The sequence below is a fragment of the Rhinoderma darwinii genome, chromosome 1 (genome assembly GCF_050947455.1).
Source record: "Rhinoderma darwinii isolate aRhiDar2 chromosome 1, aRhiDar2.hap1, whole genome shotgun sequence".
Lineage (NCBI taxonomy): Eukaryota > Metazoa > Chordata > Amphibia > Anura > Rhinodermatidae > Rhinoderma > Rhinoderma darwinii.
The window spans coordinates 481,131,412-481,152,473 of record NC_134687.1 but is presented as its reverse complement, the minus strand read 5'-3'; the positions used below and the strand labels follow the sequence as shown (position 1 = coordinate 481,152,473).

Below are 21,062 nucleotides of genomic sequence, written 5' to 3'. Positions count from 1 at the left end.
CGAAGCTACTAAACGCCTCGAAGTATGCACAAGAAAGGGAACACCCCATCGGGAGGCACCGATCCACGTAAAAAGCCCCATTCCAAAAACAACCCAACAGCCGTTGGCTTTCTGGATGAACTGGCAACAACCTGAACGCCGCCTCGATGTCGGTTTTTGCTAGCAGCGCACCTGGACCCGCAGCCCGCACTAAACCCACCGCCTTATCGAATGAGGTATAGACTACGGAGCACAACTCGTGATCAATCCCGTCATTTACCGACGAACCCTTGGGATACGATAAATGTTGAATCAAACGAAATTTTCCGGGCTCGCGTTTAGGGACAATACCCAACGGGGACACAACTAGATCTTTTACAGGCGACTCAACAAACGGCCCCGACATGCGGCCCAACGAAACTTCTTTTAACAACTTTTCCGACACGACTTTTGCATGCAAGTAAGCCGATTTTAAATTCCTCCGCGTAACCGGAACCTCATAAGGAGGCGGAGGAATAACAAAACCAACACGAAACCCTTCGTAAAGCAACTTAGCCGCCGCCCTATCCGGATACTCATTTAGATAAGGGGCCATCTTTTCCACCCTCACCGGCGACACCCCCTTGACCAGCCGCGGAGGGCTGGTTCCCTGACCTCTTTTTCCGCAGACATTTTGCCGCCCCGTGTGATGCACCATTACACTCGGAACACACGTGCTTGAACTTGCACGTGGCCCCGAACTTACACTGGCCTTCATTAAATTGCCAGCAAAAACCCGCCTTTCCCCCGCCGCTTTGTCCAACCTGACTAGACTGGCCTCCCTGGCCGGCGCTCCCGGGAAAGGACTGCCTAACCGGAGCCGTAACCCGTAACCAGAGAGCAATATCCTTCTGGTCCCACCGAATCGCCGGCCGAACCGCTTTCCGCTGACGGAATTGCTCATCGTATCGCAGCCACGCCTGACCCCCATACGCCCTATGAGCCTCCCCAATGGCATCAAAATAACAAAACAACGCCGAGCAATTTTCCGGCGCCTTTTCCCCTATCACACTAGCCAATATGGCGAACGCCTGCGACCAATTAACGAACGTCTGCGGGATAAGCCTATACCACCGCCGTTCCTCCTCGTCCTTTTTACTCTCGTCCCGCTTGCTCTTATCCAAATTAAATTTAGCGAGCGGCAAGAGAGAAAAAATCTCAACATATTCGTCCTTCCAGATCCGCTCGCGCACCTCCTGCTTTAAATGCGCCCCCAACGGACCTTCGAAACAAACGTACACCTCCCCCCGAGCACGGTCATCAATACGCACCCGATCGCCATCCTTTTGTGCCTCGGTCTGTACCGACACCGCGACCGCCTCCCTAACCGCCAGCACGGGCCGTGCCTGTACCAATCCCACGTCCCTGGGGCCCTCCCACACTACCGCCGGGGACACTTCCGTAGCTACCGGCGCCGCCGCCCTATCTAGGCGCCCGACCAGCTCCCTCAAGCAACCCACTAAGTCTGCCAGACCCGCGCCATCGCGCCCGCCCGCGCCACTACCGGCCACCGATGCGACGCTAGCAGCCCCCCCGCCGACACCCGCCATAAAAATCGCTGGATATGACAATGATGGAGTTACACACTCACCGGGCCGCACAGGCGCTGTGTTCCCGTCAGCCGGACCATCCTGACCTCGACGATACACGTCCAGTTCACCTTCCTCCAGCTCATCTCTCGCAGACGACTGGCCATCCCACCGACATCTTCGGATCGGAGATGATGAAGCGCTGACTGATGGGCCGGCAACCTGCCGCCCGACCGATGGAACCCAGACTTCCGACTGGACCTGTTGCCTCAACGTCGCTGCAGATCTAGGCGTCCGTCTCGATGATCCTGAAGAAGCCTGCCCCCTGGCCGGAACATCACCAGGCGGGGCGGCCGTACCTCGTCCTCCAAATCTTCCATCCGATGGTGGAGGGGTGACAGGGAGCCCGGCCTGCGACTCCCTGCTCACCGCCGGACCCCGTCGCGGCTTGGGATTCCTGCCAGGACGCAGGGCCTGGGAAGGGGCGGTCCCCCCACCTGCCTGGCCTGCAGCGTCCGAGATCGGGCTCCCTCTGCGACGCCGTGTCCGCGGGACTGCCTCAGGACTGAGGCGCTCTGGAGGTCGAGACCGCCGGGAGGGACGGGTCGACCCGGCCTGCATCGCCGTCACCCCCGGCAACGCTCTCTGCCTGCTCCGGACAGGAGCAGTTGTTGCCGACTCCCCCCCCGCCGCCATGCTAGGAAGGGGGCTGGGGGAGGGGAGCCTGTCTCCTGCAACAGACCCCGAACGCCGGGCCTGACGTGGCAACACGGCGTCCGGGATCCTCGCTAATGCAGCCACGGTCTCCTCCAGCCATCCGGGACCGTGGTGCACAGCAGCAGCACGCAGCTGCTCTAACAAAACTGCCTCTGCCATACTGTACGAGCGCGGGCAACGGGGAGCTTGTCCTCACTGTGCTACTCCTCCCGCTGCTCCCGGCTCAATGCCGCAAACAGCGGGAAGCGCAGCAACGGCCCCCTGACTCCTCCCCCCCCCCCTCCGACTCCCTCCAACTCTCCCTAACATGTTAACCCTTTCCCTACCAGGGAGGTCATGGAGGCTTCCCTTCAGCCCTGCAGGCTCCGTCCAGCCCCTTCTGGAACAAAAATGACTTTCTCCAGGCAAAACGACATTTTATCTTTTAAATAACTTACAACCATTTACTTTTAAAACATCATACATTTTCAAAAATGGCATTTAGGCAATGCTATAGCACTTGCTTGCATATATAAAAACAAATACAACAATTGTAATTCTTTATCCAATAAAACAGAAAATAACATATCTGCTAATATTAATTGCTACAAACCAATAAACTATATGTGGGAGTAGGGAACAGTAGGGGTACATACATTTTCAAGACCCCATGTCTCACAATATCTGTATTTTAATTAATTTAAATTAAGTTCAAAACATTACAACATTAAATCTTATCACATCATAACACATAAATATGCAACGTAAGTTTTATCTTTTATGCAGACAAATTCTGACATAATATCTGTAACGTCTATGGCCGTGGGCTGTCGTTCAGACCTACCCTCTGACGGCCCCGGCCATGGATATCTGCCTTTGCGGCATCAGCTCCCTCCAGGGAGACGCCGGCACTCACTTCCGGGTCCTCGGACTGTTTCCCGCAGGGCGCCCACGCGTGAACGGCCTTAAATGGCCAGTACGCGTCCAGCTGTCACCCATCAATAATTAGCCCAAATGGCTGCTGGACTATAAAAAGGGGCTCTGCCCACTTGTTCCTCGCCTGAGCGTTGTTGTATACCTAAGTTTGTCTTGCAAATGGTCTCCCAGTGTTTTCCAGTTCCCAGTGTTACCCGTTCCTGCTGCCTGTACCCTGTATCTCGTGCTATCGTATCTACTGAGAATGTCAAGTCGTGTCTTCTGCTGCATCCACGGTGCCACCTGCTGTGAGAGTCAAGTCGTGCCTCCGCTACGGTTTACATTGCCTCAGGTACCCGTTCCGAACTATAGACATTGTTTTGTACCTTGTTGGCCAGCTGCTACCCCGCTACGCGGTACGGCCCAGTGGGTCCACGTCCCGCACGTGACAATATCTTACACACTTGTGTACTTACGGACAACAGCGCATGCGCAAAGATAAGAAATATTTCTAATCACTGTAACCAGCCAGGCAGCCTTCTCCGATCGCCTCACACACATAATCCCCCTTTTCTTCAGACCAATGCTTTCCTGGAATTACTCCAATTTAATCCTATACACAAGACACTAAAAATGTTACACAGTACTGCTGTTAAAAATGAGAGCATACAATATTGATCTGCTATATTGTGGCCACTAGTTTCAAACTTCAGAAATGTTACATTACACACATGTCTCACACATCAGACAGATGTCACATCACACCCATTGACATTACACTTCCCCCGTTCTGACCCACATTAGTCACTGCAATGTATCTGACTGCTCCATATTCTTCACTCTTCCTGCCAAAATCCACACCTGTCTCACATCTCCCCTCACACCAACTTACTTGTAACCACCTGTAATCACTTACTTTGTCATTTTAAATTAACTCCTGGCTATCCACCATCCCTTATTCAACTTTCCACAAACCATTCTATTTATCACATGCAAACAACCATCTTTTGGCTGCCAGTTTGACAGTTTGCTATTCACATCTGGGTCTAGGGGTTGTAGTGATGATTTATTTATGGGCCTTGGGTGTGCGCCAATACCAATGTCCTTCACTGTAATTTGTGTAGGTAGTTATACTACTACGACACATGTGGGTCATTCTTTGCTTTGAACACAGATTGTTATGTTTCAATGGTATTCATTTCTGGCGGTCTGATGTTACACTACAGACATATTTCAAAGTCAATAAGCCAGATTATCGAATGCGTGCTAGAAATCAACCTGTACTGATTCCTACCTTATGCCAGTCTGACAATGCATACAACTGGTGGTTTTAAAGGACCCATACACATAATATTACAAGCTGGCAGTGTGTGCTAGAAACGTATACTCAATACAACATTCAACATTTTCCCTCTTGTACTGGGTAATGGTACATACACAATTATCACATGCACTTTCATATATTCATTTGATTACTACAATCCTAACAAAGAACCTGATTATTATAGGATCTCTTTTTAGTTGTTATAGCATCTTTCTACCCCTGTTTGTCACAATAATCTTTGGCGGTATATCACACTACGGGGCTTCCCCTGTTACTCTGCTCTCCATTATCAGGACTACCACAGAAGTCCTTGACGGTACTACAAGTACTACAGGATATTACCTACGAATATCCAACCTCTGTCACCTACGGACAGTCTGTAGCGTCCATGGCCATGGGCCGTCGGGTTTACTCACCTCCCGATGCCCGCACCCATGGATCCGTGAGCTCTGGTCCCCATCTCCTTCCTAGGAGACACCAGCTCTCACTTCCGCTCCGGTCTGCTGTGTCCCGTAGGAAATCGTCATCATCATCAACTGCCATGATTTCCTGGTCTATAAGAAGGCACCAGGCTGTAAAGCCCGTGGCTGCGGGCTGTCAGCTCCAACCTCACCCTGACAGCCGCAGCCACGAATCGGCAAGCGCTGGCCCAAGCCTCCTCCTCAGGGGACGCCAGCGCTTGCGTCCACTCACCTCTGCTGGATCCCGTAGGGTGCGCGCACACGCTCGTGCCCGCTCTTAAAGGGGCAGCGCGCGCACTGGACCGCATGGACGAACTTTGACCCGTGAGTACCCTGGACTATAAGAGGGGTCCAGCCCCCTAGTTCTATGCCTGAGCGTTGTTGTGTATCCCTTAGTCTGCCTATGCAAATGGTCCCCTAGTGTTTCCTGCTCCCAGTGTTCCTGTTCCTGTACCTGTACCTGTATCCCGATCTAGTGCCGTGCTTGCCATTGTCGTGCTGTGCTGGAAACCACGCTTGTCTGCCTCTCCACGTCTGACATCCACCTGCTGCCTAGTTCCTGCCAAGCTACTGTCCGTGCTGCCACAGGTATCCTATATACCATAGACTCAGACCTGCGCCCTGTTGGCCAGCTGCCCTACTGCTAAGGTGGTAAGGCCCAGTGGATCCACAGACCCTTCGTGACAGTACGCTCAGGTCATGGACCCCGCTGGCCGGTTCAAAACTATGACGACGACACAGGAGATGCGAGCGGATATGCTGGACCTCCGGTCCCGACAGGACCAACTCCTCCAAGCGTTGAACATTCTTGCACGTCGGCAGGAGGCACAAGCTGCCGTTCCTCCTACTACACGTCCTGGCAATATGGATCCTCAGCCTACACCTCCTGGCAGTATTGACCCACGTGTTTCTTTGCCATTTCCTGACCGCTATGATGGAGAAGCAAGTACCTGTCGTGGTTTTCTTAATCAATGCCAGATCCACTTCAGCTTGTATGCTAGGACATTTTCGTCTGATGGTGCCAGGGTCGCTTTCATCATTTCTCTCCTCACCGGAAAGGCTCTTGCATGGGCGAACCCTATCTGGGAGAAACAAGGACCCATGACTTCCCTGCCTTCCTCCAGACTTTTCGCATGGTGTTTGAGGAGCATGGACGGGTCTCATCTGCAGCGGCCATCCACTTCCGCACCCGGGCGGGAGAGCTCGCATGGAACAATGAGGCTCTGGTGGCTGCATTCTGGCACGGACTGTCTTCCAGAATTAAAGACGAGCTTGCCGTCCGGGATCTGCCGTCTACCCTGGATGACCTCATCCTTCTGTCTGCCCGGATCGATATACGGATCCGTGAACGCCACCAAGAGGTTCAACGGGAGGGAGCCCTTCCTAGTCTGGTCCCTACATTGCAGCAAACCCTGCTGTCCTCAGATGTCGATCCTCCTAAGAGGTCGGTAATTATGGATCAGTGTAAGTTATCTACCCAAGAGAGGCAACGCAGACTCACATCTGGACTCTGTCTTTATTGCGGCCTCGATGGCCATCTGGTGCGCCTGTGCCCCCAAAAGACCCAAAACCTAGGGTTGCATGGAGTGACGACCTTGGGTAAAGAAAGGCTTCTGTCTAAATTGTCCATACCCGTGACTATAGTGTCCGGCGAGAAAACGCATCAGGTCTCTGCGTATCTGGACTCTGGTTCCACTGCTAATTTCATCCGCAGAGATCTGGTGGACCTTCTACAATTGCCCACCACCCCTCTGGAGAGCCCGTTGACAGTTGCTTCAGTATATGGACTACCTCTGCCAAACCCGGTTTTAGCGGTGACCAAACCGCTGAGGTTCCAAGTGGGAGCTCTTCACTCCGAACTTCTGCCTTTCTATGTCCTGCCTAAAGCTATTAACCCTGTGTTGCTGGCCCTGCCTTGGCTCTGGACTGGAATTCTGGAGAGGTTCTTCAGTGGGGCCCTGAGTGTCAAGGTCGTTGCCTGGTGAGGATTCATTCGACTCAGCCTTCGCTGCCTCGGTCATTGGCAGGATTGCTGGGTCTCATTATGCTGCCTTTTCGGATGTCTTCAGCAAGAGGGAGGCGGAGACATCGCCTCCACATCGGGTGTATGACTGCCCTTTTGAACTGATACCTGGTGCATCCCTTCCCCGTGGTAGGGTATATCATCTCTCCTTGCCAGAGACTCGGTCCATGTCCTGCTATGTGAGAGAGAACTTAGAAAGGGGCTTCATACGAACGTCTTCCTCCCCGGCCGGAGCCGGATTCTTCTTCGTCAAAAAGAAAGATGGCTCTCTTCGCCCTTGCATCGACTACCGTGGTCTTAACCAGATCACGGTGAAGAATAAATATCCGTTGCCACTGATCTACGAACTGTTTGATCGTATACATGGTGCAACATTTTTTTCTAAACTAGACCTGCGTGGGGCTTACAACTTAATCCGGATTCGCCAGGCCGATTAATCGAAGATTGCATTTAACACTCGTGATGGACACTGTGTAATTCTCCCGCGGTCTTCCAGGAGTTTGTGAATTACATTTTCCGTGACCTCCTCTATGTTTGTCTTGTAGTCTACCTTGATGACATCTTGATTTTCTTCCCAGATCCTATGACGCACCAGAGACATGTCCGTCAGGTTCTTGCTGCGGTTAAGGGAGAATAGTCTGTACGCCAAGTTAGAGAAGTGCGTATTTGACAAGGATGCTCTACCCTTCCTAGGCTACATCGTCTCGAATCGAGGTCTCGAGATGGACCCTGAGAAGGTAAAATCTGTCCTGGAGTGGCCTCGTCCTCAAGGCTTGAGGGCCATACAGCGCTTTTTGGGATTTGCTAACTTTTACAGGCAGTTTATTCCGAACTTCTCACTGACTTCTCCCATCTCTAACCTTACTAAGAAGGGTATGAACGCCAAGGTGTGGACTCCCGAGGCAGAGTCTGCATTCAGTAGCCTGAAGAGTGCCTTCACGTCAGCTTCTGTGCTCCATCATCCGGATGTCTCTCTGCAGTTCTCGTTGGAGGTGGACGCATCCTCTGTCGGTGCTGGTGCACTCCTGTTCCAGAGAGGTCCCAAGGGCAAGTCAAGGGTATGTGGATACTTCTCCAAGCTCTTCTCTTCCGCAGAACGCAACTACTCGATTGGGGATCGGGAGGTACTGGCCATCAAATTGGTTCTGGAAGAGTGGAGACATCTACTAGAGGGCGCAGCTCACCCGATCTTGATTTTTACGGACCACAAGAATCTGACCTACCTCCAGACGGCCCAACGGCTGAACCCTCGTCAGGCCAGGTGGTCACTGTTCTTTACAAGGTTCCAGTTTGAGCTTCATTATCGCCGGGCCGGCAAGAATGTGAGGGCTGATGCCTTGTCCAGGTCTTTCGAGACAGAAGACACCATTGAGAATCCACAGAACATTATTGATCCATCCTGCATTGTCTCGTTCAATCCCCTACAAATCGGGGACATTCCTCCAGGGAGGACTTTTGTGCCCCTGGCTGATCGGGGAAGAATCCTCCGCTGGGGACACTCTTCACGCGGGGTTATGTAAGACCCGGGATTTGATTGCTCGTCATTTCTGGTGGCCCACTCTGCCCAAGGATATTGTGGACTTCGTTTCTTCTTGTGCTGTATGTGCAGCCAACAAGGCCACCCACTCCAGACCTGCTGGTCTGCTCCAGCCATTGCCTGTGCCCAATGCCCCCTGGCAGCATATAGCGATGGACTTTATCACGGACCTGCCTCTCTCTGCTGGATGCAGTGCTGTCTGGGTGCTGGTGGACCAATTTTCGAAGATGGCCCACTTCGTTCCTCTGACCGGTCTTCCTTCTGCTCCTCAGCTGGCCAAGTTATTTATTCAACACATCTTCCGCCTGCACGGCTTGCCACAGCATATTGTGTCTGATCGGGGGGTTCAGTTTACCTCGAGGTTCTGGAGAGCCCTCTACGGACTTCTTGGAGTTCTGAATCTTGCATGTGTGTGCATATGCCTATCTGTGGGAACCGGGTCCCTTGTGAGGGAGAGGACTGAAAAAGATTATATAGTGAGTGGTATTAATAGTGGATAACCTCCTAATATTGTTTTGATGTTAACACGTGTTCCTAGACGAGGGTACCTATGTGCACATTCTTGGCCCTGGCTAAAGTCCTGCTGGGTTCATTGCTGTATTCATAGAAATGTCTATGACATTATGTTAGAACCACCTTAGCTTTAGGAAGGAAAAGGGACTTAAGCCTTTCCCTTCTCAGTAGTTCAGCCACACTGTTCCTGTCTTGCGTTTGTGTACCTGCTCCAAGGCCGCAGTCTCTGCGAGAAATGCTGAAAGAGTGGTGGCCTGCTCTTTTTTGAGTTAAGAGCCTATTTTGATAAAGGCGCCACGGATAAAGTGGTGAATAGATTGGTTCTGTATTAATGACTAGTTAAGGCTTCAGTGCCAAGGGGTAGGGTGCAATGTGATCGGCTTCCCCACTCCAGCCCTCGGCCCTTCTCCCCATACTGCCTCAGGCAGCCCCCGATCAGGGGAGCCAATGCACGCGGCTGCACAGCAGCAGCTCCCACCACCACAGCCGGGTTCACCGAGCCAGGACACGCCGGCCATATTTAGGGGGTCACAGGCCACAACGACATACGCAATGGGTTTTACACTGTTTCGGAAAGACAGGACAAATAGGAAAGGCGGTGGTGTATGTCTGTATGTGAGAAATTATATGAAGGCGAGTGTGAAAAAGACAATAGTGGGTGAATACTGTGAGGAGGTTGAAACCTTGTGGGTGGAACTAGAAAGGGAGGTAAACACTGAAAAAATTACTTTTGGTGTAATCTATAGACCCCCCAATATAACTGAGGAGATGGAAGGTCAGCTATATAAACAGATGGAGCTGGCTGCACAGGCGGGTACTGTAGTGATAATGGGAGATTTTAATTTCCGGGATATTAATTGGTGTCATGGTTCGGCTTCAACTGCATAGGGGAGACATTTCCTCAACCTGTTGCAGGAAAATTTTCTGGGCCAGTTTGTGGAGGACCCGACTAGAGGTGAAGCTCTGTTGGATCAGGTCATTTCTAATAATGCAGAGCTTGTTGGGAACGTCAATGTTCGTGAAAACCTTGGTAACAGTGATCACAATATAGTTACATTTTACCTATACTGTAAAAAACAAACGCAGGCTGGGAGGGCAAAAACATTTAATTTTAAGAAAGCCAATTTCCCCAGGATGAAGGCTGCAATTCAGGATATAGACTGGGAAGAACTAATGTCAAATAATGGGACAAATGATAAATGGGAGATTTTCAAATCTACTTTGGGTTATTATAGTGCAAAATTTATTCCTATAGGTAACAAGTATAAACAACTAAAATTAAATCCCACATGACTTACACCTTCTGTGAAAGGGGCAATACATGACAAAAAAAGGGCATTTAAAAAATACAAATCTGAGGGTACATCTGCAGCCTTTGTAAAATATAAAGCGCTTAATAAAATCTGTAAAAATGTAATAAAATTAGCAAAAATACAAAATGAAAGGCAGGTGGCCAAGGATAGTAAAACAAATCCCAAAAAATTCCTCAAGTATATAAATGCTAAAAAGCCAAGGTCTGAACATGTAGGACCCCTAGATAATTGTAATGGAGAGTTGGTCACAGGGGATCAAGAGAAGGCAGAGTTACTAAATGGGTTCTTTAGCTCTGTATATACAACTGAAGAAAGAGCAGCTGATGTAGCCGGTGCCAGTGCTGTTAATATATCAGTTGATATACGGAATTGGATGAATGTAGATATGGTCCAAGCTAAATTAAATAAAATAAATGTGCACAAGGCCCCGGGACCAGATGGGTTACACCCTAGAATTCTTAAAGAGCTTAGTTCAGTTATTTCTGTCCCCCTTTTCATAATATTCAGAGAATCTCTAGTGACTGGTATAGTGCCAAGGGACTGGCGCAGGGCAAATGTGGTGCCTATTTTCAAAAAGGGCTCTAGGTCTTCCCCGGGTAATTATAGACCAGTAAGCTTAACATCCATCGTGGGGAAAATGTTTGAGGGGCTATTGAGGGACTATATACAGGATTATGTGACAAAAAATAGTATTATAAGTGACAGCCAGCACGGTTTTACTAAGGACAGAAGTTGTCAAACTAACCTAATCTGTTTTTATGAAGAGGTGAGCAGAAGCCTAGACAGAGGGGCCGCTGTGGATTTAGTGTTTTTGGACTTTGCAAAGGCATTTGACACTGTCCCCCATAGACGCCTAATGGGTAAATTAAGGACTATAGGTTTAGAAAATATAGTTTGTAATTGGATTGAGAATTGGCTCAAGGACCGTATCCAGAGAGTTGTGGTCAATGATTCCTACTCTGAATGGTCCCCGGTAATAAGTGGTGTACCCCAGGGTTCAGTGCTGGGACCACTATTATTCAACTTATTTATTAATGATATAGAGGATGGGATTAATAGCACTATTTCTATTTTTGCAGATGACAACAAGCTATGTAATATAGTTCAGTCTATGGAAGATGTTCGTGAATTGCAAGCAGATTTAAACAAACTAAGTGTTTGGGCATCCACTTGGCAGATGAAGTTTAATGTAGATAAATGTAAAGTTATGCATCTGGGTACCAGCAATCTGCGTGCATCATATGTCCTAGGGGGAGCTACACTGGCGGATTCACTTGTTGAGAAGGATCTGGGTGTACTTGTAGATCATAAACTAAATAACAGCATGCAATGTCAACCAGCTGCTTCAAAGGCCAGCAGGATATTGTCGTTTATTAAAAGAGGCATGGACTCTCGGGACAGGGATGTAATATTGCCACTTTACAAAGCATTAGTGAGGCCTCATCTAGAATATGCAGTTCAGTTTTGGGCTCCAGTTCATAGAAAGGATGCCCTGGAGTTGGAAAAAATACAAAGAAGAGCAACGAAGCTAATTAGGGGCATGGAGAATTTAAGTTATGAGGAAAGATTAAAAGAATTAAACCTATTTAGCCTTGAAAAAAGACGACTAAGGGGGGACATGATTAATTTATATAAATATATTAATGGCACATACAAAAAATATGGTGAAATCCTGTTCCATGTAAAACCCCCTCAAAAAACAAGGGGGCACTCCCTCCGTCTGGAGAAAAAAAGGTTCAATCTGCAGAGGCGACAAGCCTTCTTTATACTGTGAGAACTGTGAATCTGTGGAATAGCCTACCGCAGGAGCTGGTCACAGCAGGGACAGTAGATGGCTTTAAAAAAGGGTTAGATAATTTCCTAGAACAAAAAAGTATTAGCTCCTATGTGTAGAAATTTTTCCCTTCCCTTTTCCCGTCCCTTGGTTGAACTTGATGGACATGTGTCTTTTTTCAGCCGTACTAACTATGTAACTATGTAACTATGTTAAGATAATTTCCTTTACCGCAAAGACTGAATGGAGTAAAAACTACATTCAACTAAAGGCCTATTTTACACGGTCCAATAATGAGGTAATGAGTAATGAGCGTCTTTAATTATTGGTCCCTGTAAACAGAGCAGCGATCAGCCAACAAACGAGTTAAAGCTCATTTGTCAGCTGGTCGTATAGTTTATGCAGGCTATAAAATCATCGTTGTTGGCAGCACGTCTCCCCGTCTAAACATGGGATGTGCTGCCGACAACGATGCAAACTGATGGGAACCGAACTATCATATTAAAATCACAATCTTGTATTTATTGATGCCACATACATCGGGTCAGCTCTCACCCATCCGGTAAATATATATTAAAAAAAAATATGAATGGACGACAGCATTATCTCCAAAAAGCTTCATTTATTGTTCCATATATATAAAAAAACAAACATGCTTTTGACCACAAAAAGTTTAGCATCGGCCCGCGTAAAAGAGCCTGTTAAGCGACACTTGTTATGGGCAGAAATCTGCCCATATAAACCAGCATTAAGACAGCTCTGTAGGGGTCTGCTGTTTGCTTTGCAGCCAAATGTTGGAAGCTTCACCGCTCATCATGTAGGTTTCTATTAGTACATAATCTTTTTTTGTTCTGTTACATTATTATAGATGCATTTTGGAAAAATGACGTGATTAGTAGTTTTGATAGATTTCCTCCACTGTGTTTCCACAGAGCTTTTTCTCAAAAGTTCTCTTCTTTTGTTTCTAGCGTTATACTGTTCACTGAAAAACGTTATCAGAAAAAGGAAACCGTTATCAGTTCAGTGCACACAAAGGTGAAAGGAGTTTTGGATGCTGACTCCAGGATCTGGGACCCTGCTGAATATACATTGCCATCTCCAGTAAGTCTCCATTCATTCAGATTTGCATGTTGGCAGTAATAAACCCAGGTTTAAGCGCAGTTAAAGTGTAACTATAACTTTTGACATAAGTGACATGTCAGAAGTTTTGATAGGTGGGGGTCAGGGTGCTAAGATCCCCACGATCACTAAAACAAAAGGGACAGAAGTGTTTAGCTGAGCGCTGTTCCCCTTCATTTCTGTTCAGCTCTCTGAAAGCTAAATCATTGGCTGTATGAGCTCACGGACTACATTGATGTTATTTTCAGAAACATACCTAGGACATGTCCTCTGAAGATTACATTTTATATTGATTTCTCTTTTAACTTTATGTTAGTTTTTAGCAACTTAAGGGGGTGTCTGGTTTAGAAAACCAGTTATCTAATAACAATAATAACAATAATAATAACTTATCAGGGAATTTTGCATTAACCCCTTCAGGACTGAGCCTGTTTTGGCCTTCAGGACGAAGATGATTTTTCAAATCGGACATGTGTCACTTTATGTGGTAATAACTTGGGAATGCTTTTACCTATCCAAGTGATTCTGATATTGTTTTCTCGTGACATATTGTACTTTATGTTAGTGAAAAAATTTGGTCGATAAATTCAATATTTATTTGTAAAAAAAATCACCAAGATTTGGAGAAAATTTGCAAAAATTTTAATTTTTCTAAATGTAAATGTATCTGCTTGTAAAACAGATAGTAATACCAAACAAAATGGTTACTAGTTTACATTTCCCATATGTCTACTTTGTTTGCATCGTTTTATGCACATTCTTTTATTTTTCTAGGACATTACAAGACGTAGAACTTTAGCAGCGATTTCTCATATTTTCAAGAAAATTTCAAAAGCCCATTTTTACAAGGTCCAGTTCAGTTCTGAAGTGGCTTTGAGGGCCTTATATATTAGAAAGTCCCCATAAATCACCCCATTTTGAAAACTGCACCCCTCAAAGTATTCAAAACAGCATTCAGAAAGTGTTGTAACCCTTTAGGTGTTTCACAGGAATTAAAGCAAAGTAGAGGTGAAATTTACAAATTATTTTTTTTTGCCAAAATTCATTTGTAATACATTTTTTTCTATACCACAGAAAGTTTTACCTGAGAAATGCAACTCAATATTTATTGCCCAGATTCTACAGTTTTTATAAATATCCCACATGTGACCCTACTGCGCTAATTTACTCAAATACAGTTCTCAGAAGCAAAGGAGCACCTAGTGGATTTTGGGGCCTCCTTTTTAAAAAAATATATTTTAGGTACCATGTCAGGTTTGAAGAGGTCTTGTGGGGCCAAAACAATAAAGACCACCAAAAGTGACCGCATTTTGGAAAAAAAAAAACTCAGGGAATTTATCTAGGGGTATAGTTAGCATTTTGAACAAACATTTTTTTTGCTAAATGTATTTGAATTAGTATGTGAAGATGAAAATCTACTTTTTTTTCTGAAAAAACTTCGAAATTTGTAATTTTGTCAAGGAATAAAAGAGAAAAAACACCCCAAAATATGCAAAGCAATTTCTCCCGATTATAGCAATACGCCATATGTGGTAATAAACTGCTGTTTGGACCCACAGCAGTGCTTAGAAGGGAAGGAGCGCTATTTGGCTTTTGGAGCTCAAATTTTGCTGAAATGGTTTTTGGGTGCCATGTCGCATTTGCAAAGCCCCTGAGAGGCCAAAAAAGTGGAAACCTCCCAAAAGTGACCCCTGTTTTGGAAATTACACCACTTAAAGAATCTATCAAGGGGTATAGTCGGCATTTAGACCCCACAAGTCTTTTGCATGATTTATTAGAATAAGGCCATGAAAATGAATATCAACATTTCTTCCAATAAAATGTTGAATTTTTTCAATTTCACAAAGGATAAAGGAGGAAAAAGCCGCCCAACATTTGTAAAGCAATTTCTCCCGAGTACGACAATACCCCATATGTGGTAATAAATGTTTTTTCATTAGAAAGTAATTAACCCTTTCCGGACTGAACCATTTTTTTCTTTTCCTTTTTCCCTCCCCGCTTTCCAAGAGCCATAACTGTTTTATTTTTCCGTCAATAGAGTGGTGTGAGGGCTTATTTTTTGCTGGACGAGCGGTCATTTTTATTTGTACCATTTTGTGGTACGTACAACTTTTTGAGCACTTTTTATTAATTTTTTTGGTAGAGCCAAGGTGACCAAAAAACTGTGATTTTGCCATTTTAAATTCTTTATTCTGCACGTGAGCCCGCTCCATACATCACCCCCCACACTACGACATGCTATGTCGTGGTGCGCGAAGGGGTTAACGCGCAAGCGGATGGTGCAGAGTGAAAATTAAAATTTTCCACTGATATGCCATTTTAGTGCACTATATGTTATGCCCAGTTTGTGCCATTGAAGACAAATACCTCATAAAATATTAACCGGGTTCTCCCGGGTTTGGCGATGCCATATCTATGGACGTAAACTGGTGTTTGGGAACGCTGTAGAGCTCAAAAGGGAGGGAGCGGCATTTGACGCGCAGATTTAGCTTGTTAGTTCTGTTTGGCGTTTTACTGGTATTTCAGTTTATAATGTGGGGGCATATGTAATCTGCGCAGAGAACATCAGGGGAATAATAAGAGAGTATAATAATGGGGTAAATAAATAATAATCCGCAGATGTGTGGCTAGTGTTGCACTGATAAATGGTGCCCAATCTTATCCGCTTTTGGAACACTGCACATTTTGCATCGCCATATTCTGAGAGCCAGAACTTTTTTTTTTATTTCTCCACCGGAGCTGTGTGAGGGTTTATTTGTTGCAGGACAATCTGTACTTTTCATTGGTACCATTTTGGGGTACATGCAATTTTTTTGATCACATTTTATTCAATCTTCAATTCTGACAATGTTTTCTTATTCTTTTTTTTTTTTTTTATGGCGTACACCCTGGGCTATAAATGACCATTTTACTTTATTCTGCGGGTTGGCACGATTATGTAGATACCATATGTATATCATTTTTTTAATGTTTTGCAGCGTTTGTGTAATACAATCACTTATGTATAAAATTAATTATTTTTTGTGTCACCATATTCTGAGAGCCATAACTTTTTTATTTTTCAGTCAAAAAAGCTGTGTAAGGGCTTGTTTTTTTGCGGGTCGGGTTGTAGTTTTTATTGGTACTATTTTGGCGTACATGTGACTTTTTGATCACTTTTTATTGTATATTTTGTGAGGAGTGGTGACCAAAAAAATAGTGATTCTGGCATTGTTTTTTTACTTATTGTTTTTGCGGTGTTCACCGTGCGGGAAAAATAATATTATAGTTTTATAGTTGGGGTCATTACGAACGCAGTGATACCAAATATGTGTACTTTTTTTAACGTGTTAATTTTTTCCTATAATTAAAAACTTTATAGAAAAACAAGCATTTTTTGTTTATGTCACTTATAACTTTTATTTTTACACTTTTTTAAAACATTTTTACTATCTTTTTATTTACTTGTCCCACTGCGGGACACTTAGACTTGCAGCTCTGATTACTGCTAGAACACATTACACTACCTACGCAGTGTAATGTGTTCTAACTGTCATTGTGACGTGACAGTCACACTGACAGGAAGCCGAAGAGGACCAGCCGGAGGCTGCTCCTCCGAGGCTTCCGTACATGGCAACCCGGAGGACATTGTCTGGCCTCCAGTTGCCCTGACAAGGATCGCCAGCCCCCCGCAAATGCATGTGGGGGGGCTGCCGATCTGCTCTAAACCTCCTCAATGCGTCGATCGCAAATGACCGCCGCATCGAAGGGGCCAATTGCCGATTTCAGCGGCGACAGGCCACTGATCGGCAACGGGGAGAGCAGGGCAGGCACCCTGCACAGTTAACTGCCGCTGCGGTGTAGCACCGCGCGGCGGTTAGCTGTTAAAGCGCGGACGTAACTGCAAGTTACTGCTCACCTGGGCTTTCATTTACGCCTAAGGTTTGGAAGGGGTTAATAGAGGGATGAAATTTTAGCTTTGTTACCTTGTGTATGAAATAAGGTAACACAAAAGGCCAGACTTTACATATTTATATAATAACATAGAAGGTGGGGCTTAACCCCTTTAGGACAGCCTGTTTTGGCCTTGTGGACACAGATGATTTTTTCAAATCTGACATGTATCACTTTATGTGGTAATAACTTGGGAATGCTTTTACCTATCCAAGCGATTCTGAGATTGTTATATTTATTTGTGAAAAACAACAAAATTTTTTAAAAATTTTAAAAATTTGCATTTTTCTAAATTTAAATGTATCTACTTGTAAAACAGATAGTAATACCACACAAAATAGTTACTAGTTAACATTTCCCATATGTCTACTTTATGTTTGCATCATTTTTTGAACGTCCTTTTATTTTTCCGGGACGTTACAAGGCTTAGAACTTTAGCAGCAATTTCTCACATTTTCACGAAAATTTCAAAAGCCTATTTTTTCAGTGACCAGTTTAGTTCCGAAGCGGCTTTGAGGGCCTTATAAACTGCACCCCTCAAAGTATTCAAAACAGCATTCAGAAAGTTTATTAACCCTTTAGGCATTTCACAGGAATTAAAGCAAAGTACAGGTGAAATTTACAAATTTATTTTTTTTCCGAAATTCATTTGTAATACATTTTTTAATGTAACACAGAAGGTTTTATCCAAGAAATGCAACTCAATAATTATTGCCCAGATTCTGCATTTTTTAGAAATATCCTACATGTGGCCCTAGAGCGCTAATGGACTGAGGCACTAGCCTCAGAAGCAAAGGAGCACCTACTGGATTTCAGGGCCTCCTTTTTTTTAGAATATATTTTAGGCACCATGTCAGGTTTGAAGAGGTCTTGTGGTGCCAAACCAATGGAAACCCCCCAAAAGTGACCCTATTTTGGAAACTACACCCCTCAAGGAATTTTTAAAGGGTATAGCTAGCATTTTGTCCCCACAGTTTTTTTTGCAGAATTTAGTCGAATTAGTCTGTGAAGATGAAAATCTACTTTTTTTTTCGTAAAAAGAATAGAATTTTTACAAGGAATAAAGAAGAAAAAACACCCCAACATTTATAAAGCAATTTCTCCCGATTACGGCAATATCCCATATGTGGTAATAAACTGCTGTTTGGACTCACAGCGGGGCTCAGAAGCAAAAGAGCGCCTTTTGGAGCGCAGATTTTGCTAGAATAGTTTTTGGTGCCATGTCATGTTTGCAATGCCCTGGAGGGACCAAAACAGTGGAAACCCCCCATAAGTGACCCCATTCTGGAAACTACACCCCTCAAGGAATTATAGTTAGCATTTTGTCCCCACAGTTTTTTTGCAGAATTTTGTGGAATTAGTCTGTGAAGATAAAAATCTACTTTTTTTTGTAAAAAGCATCGAATTTTTTCATTTTTACAAGAAATAAAGGAGAAAAAACACCCAACATTTGAAAAGCAATTTCTTCTGATTACGGCAATACCCCATAAGTGGTAATAAACTGCTGTTTAGACCCACGGCAGGGCTCAGAAGTGAAGGAGAACCATTTGAATCACAGCTTTTGCTGGAAAGGTTTTCGGGTGCCATGTCGCATTTTCAGAGCTCCTGAGGTACCAGTACAGTGGAAACACCAAAGAAGTGACCCCATTTTGGAAACTGCCCCCTCAAAGAATTTATCTAGGTGTGTGATCACTTTTATGACCCCATATTTTTGGGGGCTTTAGTAGAAATCTGCCATTAAAAATAAAATGTTACATTTTTCACAAATGCGTCATTTATAGGACAGATTTTTCAGACAGCATGTAAGTGCAGGAAGACACCTCAATGTTTATTGGGATTTTTCTTCTGAGTTTAGAAATAGCCCCAAAGTGGTCTAAATATGTTGTCTGGACACTTAGCAGTGCCTGGAAGTGAAGAAGCACCACAAGGGTTTTGAGGCCTTATTTTTACTTGGATGATTTTTGGCCACAAGCATAGGCCTGAAAAAATTGTGCAGATCATACACATTTGTTAGAGTATTAGGTATTAATCTAGGGGTATTTTGAGGTTTTTTTTTTGTTTTGTTTTTTTAGAGTGTCCAATTTTAAAAATGGGTAGAAGACCAAAATGATAAAGGGAGGGGTGGGGGTTTTAAAAGTATAACATTTTTAATCCAGGGAGGTGTGGTAGATGCGGAAGCACTCCTTCATGCACAGTCCAGGTTTAGATGGGCAAGTGTCACACTGATATGTGGCATCCTTACGGATACCCCTTTTTGCGCAGACACCGCACCTTTTCTGTGCCCTGCCTTTTTTTGCTGAAGCAGGCACTTCACTAGGAAAGTGCTGCCCAGGAACAATTCGGCAAACATTACTTGGAGCAGCAGACGTTTCCCCCACCTTGTCTCCAAATAAAATAAATTTTATAATTTTCTCTTGGTACTCCAAGTATATACCAGGATTGCCAGCTTTCCTAAAAATTAAAAAAGGAGTTATATAGTGCCAGCTGGACAAGGTACAGTGCCAATTTCTTTTACCAGATTTTACACTTTCTCATGGCACTATATGGTTTCAACACCTGATCATTCAGGTCAACCCCCCCCCCCCCATGAATTTATTGTATGCCTGAATGCACACAGGCTTCATCGTGGATGATGTGAATCCACGTGTGGGGACAGGGGTGCAGCTGGCGTCATGTATAGATGTCAGCATACACCTCTTTTTTGTCTCTAAATTTGAGACACAGGATCCCATCCTGCAGCAATGCCTTGCTTTCGCCAATTTGCAGGGATTGGCTGATGAGGGTCTTGGGAAGGTGCCTCTGATTTTTTCGCACCGTCCCACATGCCACTGTTTTTTTTTGTCTTTTAGACATTTGAACAGGAGTACATTTGTGTACCAGTTGTCCAAGTACAAGTTGTACCCCTGATCAAGCAGTGGGTGCAAGAGGTCCCACACTATCTTCCCTGTTGTGGACAGGACGGTGGGACAATTTGGGGGCTGTATTGTCCTGTCCTTCCCTTCCCGTCATAAAGCCGGAAAGCGTGTGTGTATCCGGTGTCCGATTCACACAGCTTGTACATTTTCATCCCGTACCTGGCGCACTTATTTGGTAAATATTGGCGAAACTTCAGGCTGCGCTTGATGTGCACCAGGGATTCATCTATAGATATTTATTTTTGAGGGGTGTAGACTGATGAAAAATTTTGGGACAAAATGTTAATGAGGGGCCTAATTTTAAAAAGTCTATCGAAGTTTAGGTCATCCGCAGGGGGGCATTGGGAATTGTCACTAAAGTGAAGAAATTTATGGAGGGCTTCAAAGCGGGATCTGGTCATAGTATTGTGGTACAGCGGACAATGATACAGAATGTCTGTGGACCAGTAGGATCTCACTTCAGGCTTTTTAGTGAGACCCATGTTGAGGACTAACCCCCAATACTTGTGCATTTCTTCACAATTAGTCGGTTGCCACCGATTGAGCCTGGGCATGAAAGGCGTTGGGGTGTTCCGAAATAAACTGCTGGGCGTAAATGTTGGTTTGATCAACCATGAGATGGATCAAATTTTCTGTCAAGAACAAAAAATCCAATAATAGGCAGCCCTTCTGTCTGTACGTGAATGCCTGCCGCAGCAGTAAATTCTGGGATTTGGAGGGTGTAATTGGTTGGGGTTGACCAATCACTGCTGACTGTACCAGGGTCAGGCAGATCGGCAGTTTCAGGGTCAGGCAGAACCTGGGCACTAACACTCTTGCGACTACGAGGAGGTTCCTCACTGTCACTGGAGGAGGAGGATGAGAGAAAGAACTGTGGTTCCTCACCACTCGCGGAGTCCGCACTTAGTAAAACTTACTAATGGACACTGAGGCTGACTGACTCGGACGCTACGTATTGCCACTGACAATGGATTGACACTGACTAACTGACA

At 45.3% G+C, this 21,062-nt stretch overlaps 1 protein-coding gene across 1 annotated transcript in view; it reads left to right on the top strand.

The window, feature by feature from the left end:
- P2RX7 (purinergic receptor P2X 7) overlaps positions 1-21,062 on the top strand; it is a 121,812-nt gene that overhangs the window by 20,993 nt on the left and 79,757 nt on the right. The window contains exon 2 of the mRNA XM_075834497.1: positions 13,072-13,204. Within this exon, the coding sequence (XP_075690612.1) occupies positions 13,072-13,204 (133 nt within the window). The remainder of the gene's footprint in view (positions 1-13,071; positions 13,205-21,062) is intronic.